At 40.0% G+C, this 13,252-nt stretch overlaps 1 protein-coding gene across 7 annotated transcripts in view; it reads right to left on the bottom strand.

Annotated features, from left to right (window-relative positions):
- Positions 1-490: 490 nt before the first annotated feature.
- cobl (cordon-bleu WH2 repeat protein) overlaps positions 491-13,252 on the bottom strand; it is a 53,274-nt gene continuing 40,512 nt past the window's right edge. For all 7 annotated transcript variants that reach the window (XM_030750319.1, XM_030750320.1, XM_030750324.1 and 4 more), the window contains 8 exons: positions 8,717-9,029; positions 7,467-7,585; positions 7,032-7,223; positions 5,340-6,940; positions 5,033-5,239; positions 4,751-4,873; positions 3,245-3,550; positions 491-2,383 (listed from right to left, as the gene is read on the bottom strand). In XM_030750319.1, the coding sequence (XP_030606179.1) occupies positions 2,300-2,383; positions 3,245-3,550; positions 4,751-4,873; positions 5,033-5,239; positions 5,340-6,940; positions 7,032-7,223; positions 7,467-7,585; positions 8,717-9,029 (2,945 nt within the window). In that variant the 3' untranslated portion in view covers positions 491-2,299. The remainder of the gene's footprint in view (positions 2,384-3,244; positions 3,551-4,750; positions 4,874-5,032; positions 5,240-5,339; positions 6,941-7,031; positions 7,224-7,466; positions 7,586-8,716; positions 9,030-13,252) is intronic.

Below are 13,252 nucleotides of genomic sequence, written 5' to 3' on the forward strand. Positions count from 1 at the left end.
CGTGCGTGTACAAAATATGTATTTCTATTTTAATTTGCAATAAAATGAGGATATTTGAATCATTCATTGGGGGGGGGGGGGGGGGGGGGGCAGTGAAGTGGCATAGAGTCTAATGTTTCAGGATTCAGGAATACAGGGAAGGTTCAAGTTCTTTGAGAGTGATTTTGTGTGACCACATAGTGATGAGTCACGGCCATGAGCTGCTGCCCGGAATAGCAGCTCATCTGTGGTGTGGCAGAGAGGTTACAATATATTTCATAAGGACTGCAGGATGGCCACAGTCTTCCAGCAAACCACAGTGCTGGGAATGGCACAGACACATCAGGGAGATGCCTTCCAGGGCAAGGTTCATACTACCTTCTGCTTAACCTAACATCTGTCTCATTACTATTTGAGGGGCGGGGGGATTACACATTCTAATTTATATATTAAAAAAAAAAGAAAAAAAAAAGACAGCTGCATGTAAGTTTTTGGTTGATTACAAAATGGATTTATTGAATCAAAAAAAACAAACAGGTAAACAAAATTAAATGTGCAACCTTCCCCCCCAAAATAACGTGCACTTAAAACATAAAAAGCAATAGCTTATAAAATGTTCACTCAATTGGTGGAATGAAGCAAAATCTATCACAATGATGTCTTTAGTTTACAAGATATACATCGTTACGCTGCTGTAGGCTTTTGTGTGTAGATGAAAAATAATAAAGTTAACTTCAGTAGTTATAGAATAACAGAGAAGAGACGAGCTCTCAGAATCTCATCATAAGCTCAAATTAAACTGTGAAAGTGTGTTTTTGAATTATTGGAAGTGAACATGAATTAAAGTTAATCCCTATAAAACTATTCAACCCTCCCTTTACTTAAATCTATCTCAAAATACACAGCAGCAAACATTTTTCCTGAATATGGACACTAAGTTTTCCTTCATTCTAAAGATCTAATGATCCAGCACGGACTTTAATCCGTGTCTAATATAAATTATTTAATGGCAGCATCAACCATTACTCATAGCTCTGACACACTATAAACTTCACCTACAGAGCAGAATGGAATGCAATAATGCTTAAATCAAGATGTAACCTTTGCTAAGGCTTTCCTATAACTGCTGGTTTATATTATCTATCGACTTAATGATCAATAAACTAATCTCTTTGCTCATGGTGAAACTATTCTTGTGTTTTTAATTTAAAATGCTTCAAAATGTTGAAATGTCAAAAAAGGAAAAAAAGACCTTACAGTATGTACTTATATCAAACATTAAGGCCATGCTTTCCATGTTTTCCACTGTAAGGTGGAAATATCACACAGAAAGCAACGGAAAGATTTTTAACAGCAGCACGAATGAAGGTTAGAAGCTTAAACAGGAGCGTAATGCACTAACAGGCACTAGCCGGTCCTTACTATTTGACTCCTTAGAGTCCTGAACTGCAGAAGTTGGCATTATAGACCAGATTTCGATAAAATAATACGCTTAAAGCACTGCTCATGGATTTATGTACTGTTTTCTTAAATATACAAAAAAAAGCATGTTTTAAATAATGTTAATTTGTTACAATAAAATATGAAGTAGTCCAGAATCAAATCAAACTTATTGCACCCCACATGGAATTTTTTTTTTTAACAAACATTATGTGCATAACACTGACTGAGCAAAAATATAAGGCATTCGAAAGCTATCGTGGTAAAGGCAAATGGAAAATGACATGAAAGTCTCACACACTATTAAATTTTGCTTTCATTGGCACATATTTGCTTTAACGCTCTAGTTACAGCTACTGAATTCAAGTGCGGATGGCAGCGGACATATTTAGGAACAGCAATATGTTACAAAGGCAGACGTGTGTTTTTGTGAAGCAGTTTGACATTATAGGTGGCATACACAGCAAGCCTTCCACCTATGACACCTTCTGTCAGACAAATGTTACAGGTGTTTGGCTACTAACAAAGTGACGTTCTCCTTGCAAGAAGTAAGAAGAAGAAATATTTAAATCCCTTCCCATTCATAAAAATAAAAGTAATTATATCCCTGCCTTGCTGTTCCTTTTAAAACTGCATTCATGTACGCGTAAGGCCCTATATTAGTAGTGAGAGATGTGAATCTTATTGTGAATGATCTCTTCTTTCTTGATTTTTAATGATTTCTGTAGTGCAAAAATATTTCAAAAAGCATTCCTTAAAAATGCGACTCGAATTTTTTATTTTTTCCAAAGACCTGCTGCAAAAGCACTACAGCGAAAAACAAAAACTGAGACTACATCTAATGTATTCTTTCTTGTTGTGGTGATGCGGGATTCCCCTCTTATTGCTGAGGGATTGCTGAGGAGCTTGCTTGGATTGTTCCCAGTTTGCCGTTCACTTGCACCGTCTTCATGGGAACGGCGACCTAGTTGAAAGAAATTGAACATGTCATTTTATTTCTCCTCTGTGATAATGACAGGAGCAGCGGTTTCTGGCAACAAAACAACATGTGATTTGGAGCTTTTTGATTTTTCCTCCCTCTTGATGCTATTCATTCACTGCTATTGTTCCTTTCTGGTAAAAAAAAAAAAAAAAAAAACAATTATAAAGTTTCAGAACTCTCTAAGTCTTATTTTTCCATAGCTGACCTAAAATTGAACTTTATCCTCTCGAAAATACTCATACAGCAGTACAGTATGGCTGTCAGATTTATCTTTGTGTGTGTTGCCATCTGCAATTCATTTCCAGTTTCCTGGCTGCTAGACCACAGGAGATCTTTGTAGTGCCAGTGATGTCTTCCAGCGAGGCAAGCTGTGTGAAACCAGACCAAAGATGTGAAAAGAAAGAGGACAATGGTTCAGCTCAATTGGTTTTCTTGCCTCAGTCTGTACTTAGAGACCCTTTTTTTTTTTTATGTCTGCCTCTCTTTTTTTCCTCCCTTCTTTGATAAGAGTCTCTCTGGGTAAAACAGTGATGTCCTGATCCCTAATATTCATGAAAACAATAACAACAAAAGAAAAAACAAAAATATTCACCACTTGCTGTGCTTACATTAAATTTTAATTTGCTTGGGCTTTGTATTCTTTGTCTTGAAGTGTTTTTGTTCATTTTTGCTGGCCAAACAGGTGAGACTGCCGGCACTCTCTGCTGCAGCTTTTACTGAATGCAAAGGTGGAGGTGTAACTCTTTATTTCTCTGTATTTTCACAAAGCGGCTCTTAATATAAAGCAGACAAAGGTTGCTCAGAGTTCCCTTGTAAATTTCTTTTTTTTTTTTGTAATCATACCTTTTTGAGCCTCTCAGCAGCAGATCCAGAACGAATGGCCTCCAGCATAGCCTCCCTGGCCAGGGCCGGGTTCAAAGGGACATTAGCAGCTGAATGTGGCACAGAGTTAGTTTTACCCTTGGGCAGGACGGGGGAAGGAAGTGGCGGTGCAATTGTCGGTGCTGGTGGAGGTGGAGGTGGGGGGGGAGGAAAGACAGGAGAAGTGCAGGCTGAATTCTCAGGGGAAGAGGGAGAGCTTGGACTTCTCTCCTCCTCAGATGCCAACTTCCGGAATTTGTCAAGCTCATGAGCAGCCACAGAGCTGATCTGTAGGACAGAGTGGTGAGACAATGGTAACTGTAGACACATAACCATATGGAAGAACAGCTGCTCTCACATATGTGCATGATGAGCCTCTGACACATACTCCTGATACACCTCATGCACAGCTCCTGGGATAGCCTATGCAGCATTCCAAAGATTCCAGTTCTGGCAGGGAACCTCCAGAATAGAACCACAGATGTTTCAGCAACAGCAGCACATTTTCTGCCTCTTTCATTCCACACGGGTACGCACATGAGAGCAAACCACAGCCCGCTTTCCAAAAAGATGGATTAAAATAGACACCTGTGCCTGCATAACCTGCATCGCTGTATAAGCTGATAAAGAGTTAACATGCAGGATAAAGTGTTTAGCATTCACATTATAATTTAAGCTCTTTTTGATCTGAAGTGTTACTGTAATGAATGCATGTGCTTGGGCAGTGTAAAACCATACGTATACACTATAAAATGTGTTAGCAGCTTTGCTAAACACTAAAGTTAGCATAGCAATGACTCACAATGGCAACACAAACATGCTGATGTTTAACAAGTACATACAGGATATCTGACCTGCTAATGGCACTAGGCAAGGGTATAGCTAAATATTAGGATTTATGCTGTGCCGATATTGAATATCTATACACAGTTTTTTAAATTTATATTTAAAGCAGTATAGCTTAATCTGTCTGAGAAGTATTTTTGATGTCTATATGGAAGTAAATGCACATATGCTAAAGGCTGACTGTGAAACTAATTTGGCTGTAGGCCAACCATTGTTGACCTGATAATTTTTTTAACAAATTTTGAAAATTTGTAAAAAAAAAAAAAAAAAGATAAAGTAAAAAATTGAAAATCTGTCTATAACATTCTGTAGGGCCCATACTAAGCTTCAGAAGAATTTGCCAGTAACTCAGGAAGGAGTAGCAACTGAAGTAAAAAAAAAGTAAAATTTGTATTTCATAGAGCCTTACTCAAAGAGTATTTGTGTCAAGTTTCAGAAGATTTCAAATAGAAGTGACCGAGGAGTGACAGAAAGTATCGGTATTGGATAAATGCCGCTGACTGTCATCTGTCATCAACAGTGGAACTAATAATAACTCATACTGTTCTATTTTAGAGCATGCCCCTATTAGTTACCCTCTGGATATCAGTACATGTAGCTATGGGATATTTGTTAGTTCTTAGGAATTTTATTTTGTTTTACCTTCTTCAGTCTGCTGGTGTTATTCTGGGCTCTAATGGCTACCAAAAGAGCAGACCTCTCATTCTCCTCTTCAACATAAGGCCCTTTCTTCAGGGAGCTGGGACCAGAAGTAGAAGTAGATATCTAATAAGGTAATAAAAAAGAGAAATTCAGCCAACACCTTTGCTTAGCACATTTAGATAAATGTGTGAAACCAGATAGATGGGCAAATGCTATCCCATGGATCATTCTTATTATCCATCCATCCATCCATCCACATATTATACTTTATCTTGAGCTCACCTTCTTGAGTCTGTCTTTGCCTCCACCTGTCTGGATTGCTTCCATCAGGCTGCTATGCAGCGATGTCTCTTCCTCAACAGATCTATGGATCACTGGTCTGAATTTTTTAACTGGCCCAAACACCGTCACAGCTGGAGATCCCAGGGTCACACCACTGTCTAACACTGTGACAGTTGGTTGAGATTTTGAAGTTGTGTCTTCCGAGTTCTGTAACATACAGGAGCAAGTTTGTTGTAAAAATTATTTATAGCATATTTTCAAGACTCAAATGCTGCAATATTAACAGTCTAATCCAGGTTTTACTTACACTTATCTGCCCTTGGGATATGATCTTGGGGGCTGTTGGTGGTTTGATGTACGAGTTTAGAGCGCTGCTTTTCACTGGGCTGGGATTTCTAGGCTGAATGTGTTTGATATTATCTTGGTTATTGGCAGTTACTTTTATTTTGGTGGATCTGCTCGACTCAGTGTGATTATTCTTGGCTGTTTCTGTTTCCAACATATTAGAACTTCCTTTGGTGGAAGTTCTAATACCATTTTCTGGTCCGACCCTGTTTGGTTCTTCAAAATCTTTCTGGCTATCTGACATATACTGTGGGTAGCTTGTAGATCTTTGAGGACCAGGAGACCTGACTTTAGAAGCAGAGACATTCTCCTTATTATCTGATAAAGACGGCAGGGAAGATTGGTGCGGATTCTCTTGTATTGATAGACCTGATTTCTGGAGGTCAGCAGTCAGTGTCTTCAGGGAAGTAGAACATTCAGGGCTTTTAAATATACAGCTGGGTTTAGCTGAGGTTTTTGGGGCATGTTTAGTGATGGCAGATGCCACGTATTGGCTTGAGGTTCGCCTGGGTGGTCTGAGGAAGGACAAGTCTTTCTTAAAGTCTGGAAGTACTGAAGGAGGAAGAGTAGGTTTGTCACTTGGCTGCTGAACATTTCTGGATACTGAATTTTTGCTGTCCGCCTCAACCCAAACCTTGTCTGCAACTTTGACATCCTTCACAGGTTCTTTAGTTTCTTCTTTAACAACGTCTTTAGGTTGGATTCTCTCTGCAGGTTTAGAAACTGCACTTTGTGTTGATTCCAGGTACTCTGTGTTACTGGTCTTCAGTGTAGTTCCTGTGACTGAAGTAGAAGCACTTTTCAGATTGCTTGTGCACTCCTTAGTGCTGTCAATCAAATCTTTGCTGGGGTTTACAGTGCTGTCTTGTCTTTCATTTGAGCTCCAAAAAGCTTTGGCCTTTCCAAGAAGGGGAGAATCCTCGTCAGAAGTGATCTTCGAATCTGAAGACCTAGTGACATTATTCCTGGAGATACCCGCTTTCACCATGTTTCCTTGATCGTCAATCTTAATGGCACCAATGGTAAATGGGACACTTGACTTTTCTGTAGCAGCACGTGTGACAGAGGGTTTGGGAGGGATCACAGTGAAGGTTTTCATACCAAATCGTGATGTTGCATTGTGAGTAATTTTACCATGTGAAGCAGGGTAAACCCTAGGCATCTGTTCATCCTTTTCTGTTGATACTGATTTCTGACTTGCTGGTGGAAGATCAGGTTTCTTCTTTTGAAAAGACTGAGCATTACTTCTCAAAGGATCACGCAGGATCTCAGCATTCTTACTGTTTTCCTGCACATCATCATCATTAGTTTTAACAGTCGATATTTGCTCTTTGCCTTTCACACCTTTGGTATCAACAATACTCATATCTTTAATTTTTTTCTGCTTTATCTTTTCGTCTTTTCTGTCACACACAAAATTGTTCTCCACTGTTTTATTTTGCTGCTCAGATTTAAACAGGTCCTTAGTATTTGTATGGTTTCTTTTATTACTGACAGCGTCTGTATAAGCATTGTTGTTTTTGTTCTGGAGTTCCATTCTGGACTTGTGGCAAACGCCATGATCTGTGATGAGATAGGGCAAGAAAAATTATAGGAAATATAATTAAGCATACGTTTCCATTTTTAAAACTGATGTACTGGTTGCTTTTGTTACCTTTGCTGCCAACCGACTCTGTTCTGGTAAGTGACTTCACCTCCTGTTCAATAATATTACGATCGTAGTCCTCCAGTACTTCATCTATGGCTGTAACTGGCACATCCATGTCCACTACAGACACTGGCACCTCATTATTGACAGTAGGCATGGCATAAGGCATCTCTTTTGCTGAGACTATTTCTTCATGGTCTGCAAAAGAGTGGAAGATCCAGGCCTTAATAGGCAATTTCATATTAAAGAGAACATTAACAGGATTACTTCAACCTGATCCACCTAGTGCTATAGTGGTGTTATGATGGTCAACAAGTTAAATCCTTAAATGGGGTATATTTCAATTTCAGCGTTGGATGTATACAAGCCTGGACTCCCAGGACATCTCAACGAGGACATTTATAATCCAGTGTAGCTTATATTTTTGGCACAACCCCTCACCTGCAAGGTCTGCTTCAAAATCAGCCAGAGTCTGATGGAGCTGGGCTGTGAGCTCCGGATCATCTTCAAAGCTGTTTTTTGATACAACTGACTGTGACTGAGGGCTAATGCCTTTGTGCCTGAGAAGAGTACATAAAAAGAAGAAGTCATCTCCACATATACAGCATATGAATGTAAAAATAATCTTGCAGAGGGCCTTTTCATTTTAAATGAAAAAAATTAACACTGCTGAAAATACTATATAGTGAAACCCAATATTTAAGTGATGCTGTTATATTCAGCACCCTTCCCTTTACTAATCTGCCTAAGAAATCAAAAGGGTAAAAACAGTTCAGAAGTAGAAGAAAGAGAAAATATTTTGCACATGTTTAAAGTCAAATTTTATTTTCATTAGAGTCTGCTGGCTTTGAAACATGCAGCTGTTAAGATATTATTACCACAGTTCAAGCTTCCTACGCTCTCTTCAATGGCTCAGCAGAGAATTCTCAGGGGTTAGTGGCATATTAGCCATAACAAATTGCATCAAGAAGGCCAACCCAAATAGAATTTATCTTCTAAGAGACTTGGACTGGTCCTCTTTTCCTCAATAATTCTGAGAAAACAGGGTTATAGTGCTTTCCTGGAATAACAAAGAGCTAGCAACATCAGACCAGAACCTGGATTCATAAAATGTCTCTGAATGCAAGCATCAATCCAAGATCCTCGTCTGGGCACATGAGCATATGCATTTCAAAACAACTTAAAATGTGAAAAGTGATCTGGAGCGGAATTGATTTTCCACAGACTTCTGATTAAGGGCCTACAACCATAACTCTAAAAGCCCAGAATGCAATACTGAGGGTGCCAACTTTGGCCATGACTCAAATATAATATGGCAGTAACTGTTCTTGATTATTACTGCTGGCACAATAACAAATGTGGACAGACTAAAGCTGGATAAAACTGTGATGGTTTACTGTGGAAAAAAGGGGTGTGAAACGCATCTTTTTCATGTAGGTTTTAGTTAATAGCAGTTAAGCTGGCTCAAATGAACAGATTAGAGCAGATGGGCAAATACTGACAAAAAGATTAATAAGTATCAGGAAGAGGCCAGATAGATAAATGCAGTAAATGCAGATGTCTTAATTAGGCTCACTATCTTGAATGTCACTTAAATCATCTTCTTTATATGCAAATAAGCCAGCTGTGAGCTACATTATACTTTCTTTCCTTAGTATTGGCCCACCCGCTTTCCTGGTTCCCCTGTCTACCTGTGTACTGATCCCCAGGTGGCACATCCCTCATCACTGTCACTGGAACTGTCTCGCACTGGTCCCTCCGGTTTCCATCCACTACTGCCATCCAGAGACAAACTCCCATCTGGCGAGGTGGGTTGGGTATCAGAGGGAGAACTGACCACACCTGAGTCCTCACCCTCTGCCATACCTTCAGAGGCAGCGTAACCCTGGTCAGGCAGGCTGCTGCTGGCACTGCTGCCGCCTAAAGACAGAGTCTCGGCCAGAGGTGCTTCAGTTTCTGGCTTCTGGTTACTGACCGCAGAGTTCTGAATAGAATGGAGCCAAGCTGGGAGAGAATAGAAAATCATAGCATCAGGATTGGGTGTTATCACAGTCAAAAAGTGTTAGATTAGACATCAATGAGGCCAAAAATATTTTAATTAGGAAATGCATTAGTTTTTCTCTGATCAACAAAACATCAAAAAATTATTGATGTCCAAAACTCTTGTGAGAGAAGCAAAACTGACACAAACACATGTGCCAGAAAAAGTAGGGGGTGCAGAACAAGCATCAAGATCAAGAGATGGAAAACGGGGGGGTATTTAGATTAGTTTCAAGATTCAATCTGACATCTCACACACTCACTCACTCACTCACACACACACACACACACACACACACACACACACACACACACACACACACACACACACACACACACACACACACACACACACACAAACCAATAACATAAGCCAAACATACCAACCGCAAGAGTGAAGAACCACCACTTGTGGCTTGATAACCCATCTTTAATGACGGTTGGGTGGATTTACTGTAATCAAACTGTTAATTAGATTTTTACTGTTCTGTTTTAGATTTTAGGGAAAGCTAGTACTGCTTATACCCTCTCATCTTGTCGTACACTCATGCTCCGGTCAGTCGTGTGGGTTTGGGGAAGTTATTTACTCTGTCACTGATCTCACTGAACTCGAGGCCAGAAGAATAAAAATCATCGTACCAGTTGTTTGTTTTTTAGTAGATCAGCCAGCATCCACAGCGCTGGCAATTTATCAGTGGATTAAAAAACAAAAGCATTTAACAGTAAGTGACTCTGTTTGTAATGCCATGCATCAGTGAGATTGTGGATGCATTTGGACATGCATTGCATTCCACTCCTTACATGTGCATATACGTACATGTGTGTTTGTGTGTACTAGGACTGTCAGTTTTGAGTCTGCTCCTACTGGTGTGGACAGAACAGTCAGTTCCAGGAGATGTGGTGATGACTCACAGGGCTGTCCTCCCAGCTCCTTCCCAGCAACAGCTTAGTCATGCCAGCAACAGCCGCAACTAGCACACATTCACACAGGCATGCAAAGACAAGTGCACAGATGCACACACAGATTTATGCTTGCATATGTATATGCTTGCACGCACACACACACACACACACACACACACACACACACACACACACACACACACACACACACACACACACACACACACACACACACACCAACTCAACATGACCTTGGGCAAATTCTTCTGTTAGAGCTAAACTAAGGGTGTCTCCATTCCCAAGCTGTTAATACTGTGACATGCCACTTCAGTCCATACACAGGGCCAAATCAGTATCCTGGAATCTCAGGGCAGTGTCAAATAGTTTAATTGAACATGTCTTTTAAATATATTCTGTTTTTCACTCACAAAAAGAAATCCACGATCGCTCCTTTGCACTCTCAAAAATTACACATCCCCTGAAAGAGGCTATGCATTTGCACCATATTTCAAAGGCTTAGAAGACGTTCCAAAAATGGCATTAGAAAGAAAATTCAGTTCCTGTACAATTAAAATGTAATCAGCTCAGCCCTGTACATTGCTGCAACAATAGTCTAAAATTGTTCTCATCTCAAAAAAGTAAAATTCTTTTTCACCATATTATACACTGCAATACCTCAATAGTTGCATTCGAATCATATGATAAAAACAAGGGCTTCATTGATATAACATAGATAATACAAAAAAAATGGGCACTAAGTATTTTAGCATGCAGGGTGCTTACTGTTACACTGCTCAAAACTGTACGCAAGTTGTTTCTATGAAACATGTCCTTAAGCTCAGTGTTCTTGTGGTTATTCAGCCTAAATGATATTCTTTTTTTCTACATTGAATCCAATCCTTCAAAAACAAATCACAGAGCACTGGTGCAGCTGCAAGCTTTCCGCACAACAATAACAACAGTTCTGCAACAAATTGGCTTGCAGTGTCTTTTTAATTTTTAAAGCTTTCTTCTGGAAGACGTCTTGTATTTCATATGCTTGTCTTTATGAAATATAAGAGCCATTATCACCTAAAAGTAACATGTCACCGATATATCATTCTTTCCATACTATTGCTAAAGTCAGCACGCATTCGGGTTTCCGATTTCTAAACCAAGCCACAATACCAGGCAGACAGAGCAATGTACACTGCCCTGCGATCGATCTGCAGCTATCAAATCACCAAACTATTGGCTGATATCACATGACCTAGCATCGCTGCCTTCTGACCACATTCTGTGTCCACTTTTAACTCAGCTCTGATCTCATGCATAATCACTCAACCAGTGGATCAATATGAAGGGAAAACCATGCAGAGTATGTACAAATATTGTAAAAAGGAAGAAACAACCAAATACAAAGAAACAAGCTTTTTTTTTTAAGAGCAAAACTTTAAAACTTGCTTTCACTTTTGTCACAAGAATAAATGCAGTGAGAATGGATTCTGTGGCACCAAGTAAAGGCAGGTTATAACAATGAAATGACACTCAAACATGAGACTGTAACACCAAATACAAGAGAGCAGAGAACAGCAGAAGGAGACATCAAAGGAATGAGAGCAGGATGGTGATTATCAAAGAAAAGTCCAGCAGAAATAAGAGGTAAAAAAACCAAAGGGAGCTGATGAAAAAAGGACTGTCGGAGTGAAGGAAAGATCAAGCCAGAGAGAGACTTCAGGAGTGTTTGGAACGAAGACGCACAGGCCCGCAGCAGTACACTACAAAGGAGGGTGAGGGGTGGGGAGGGGAGGAAAAAGGAGAACAGATGAGATTTGAGATGAACAGGTCATTAGCATTGTATTTGGCAAGGACGAGAACATTAAAAGAAAAGCAAACGTATGTAGAGAACACCTACAGGGACCGAAGGTGACATTAAATACAGTTCAGCATCACTCAACAATCACTTCCATTATACATCTAATTTACTCCCACATCCTGTTTAAATGCAACATGAAAGGCACGCCAGAAGATTAGTGTTGACCCTAGCCCTGACCCTTTGGACCCAGGGGAAATATCAAAGCTTAGAGATTGACATTTATATATATGAAGCCCCTTGACCTCATTTGGACCCAGCATCACTTAACAACTCTGCTGCCCAGGTCACTGAAGGAGAGATGAGAAACGTGAAAGGACAGAGTTCAGTATTGCCATACAAACACAAACATAAAGGTTTGGCAGTTAAGTTAGATACAAACTGTGATTAGGTGAAAATGAATTAAGAGCTGGAAAACAGGATCAACAGCTTTTTGGAAAGACAAGAATAAACAAGAACTGAGGTTAGGGAAAGGGCAGCGCATGTGGAACCTACACTGGGGAGCTTCCTCCACCTCCGCGAGATTCTGAGGAGAGTGGCTCTCTGTGGGCTCGGTGGGAGGGGGTGTCGAGGGAGGAGTAGACAAGGTAGAGGGTAAGACATGCTGTGATTGCTCCCACATGGGGGAACGACAAGGTTTGGGTGGTGCCGGTCGATCAGTGTTTCCTAAAGGAAAAACAGCATGCGGGAAGGGCAGGCACTGATGGTCACATTTCTAAAATGGGGAAAGTGACTCAACAAGTTATATTCAAATTTTTATCGAACTAAATCACTATTTCAGTTAGAGGCACATTAAGTACAGGTTGTCTATCACCGAGTTGTGAGAAAGCGGTAGCATCTTATTTTATTTATTTTACTAACCTTTATTTAACCAGGAAGTCCCATTGAGATCAAATCATATTCACAAGGGAGACCTGGCCAAAGTAGCAGCCATAATGTCTTTTGTCAAAAGTCTAATTCCACTCTGGATCAAATACTTGCTTTGTGTTACCTCATTTGAATGAACCTCCCAACAGTACCTGTGTACAGCATGATTGGCACCAAAACCCTACAATGATGCACAAATCCAAGCACTGTGATCTGTCATTGCTCTCTCACAAAAATATGGCCCTTAAAGCACTAGAAGCTACTCTAGTATTGTCTCTGTGGTAATTCACAATTAATCACAAGTGTCAACCTTTATTTGTTCTGAAAGAGAACTTTGTGAAAGGACTCCAATAAAAGTCGATAAGTCAGAGAAGCTCACTTCTGACTGATGACAGCGATACTGAGGTGAGCTGTTGAGAATATGCTGAGCTTTTCTGTCTTTAAGCGCTGCTATTTTTGCCGCTGTTAGCTACTGTTAGCCTCTGATGGCTGCTGCTTGCTGGTATTAGTGAAACTGTCTTTGAAGTGGATTTAACTTTGTTGGAATCTGCCCGTTAGTGAACAA

The sequence above is a fragment of the Archocentrus centrarchus genome, chromosome 16 (assembly GCF_007364275.1).
Source record: "Archocentrus centrarchus isolate MPI-CPG fArcCen1 chromosome 16, fArcCen1, whole genome shotgun sequence".
NCBI lineage: Eukaryota > Metazoa > Chordata > Actinopteri > Cichliformes > Cichlidae > Archocentrus > Archocentrus centrarchus.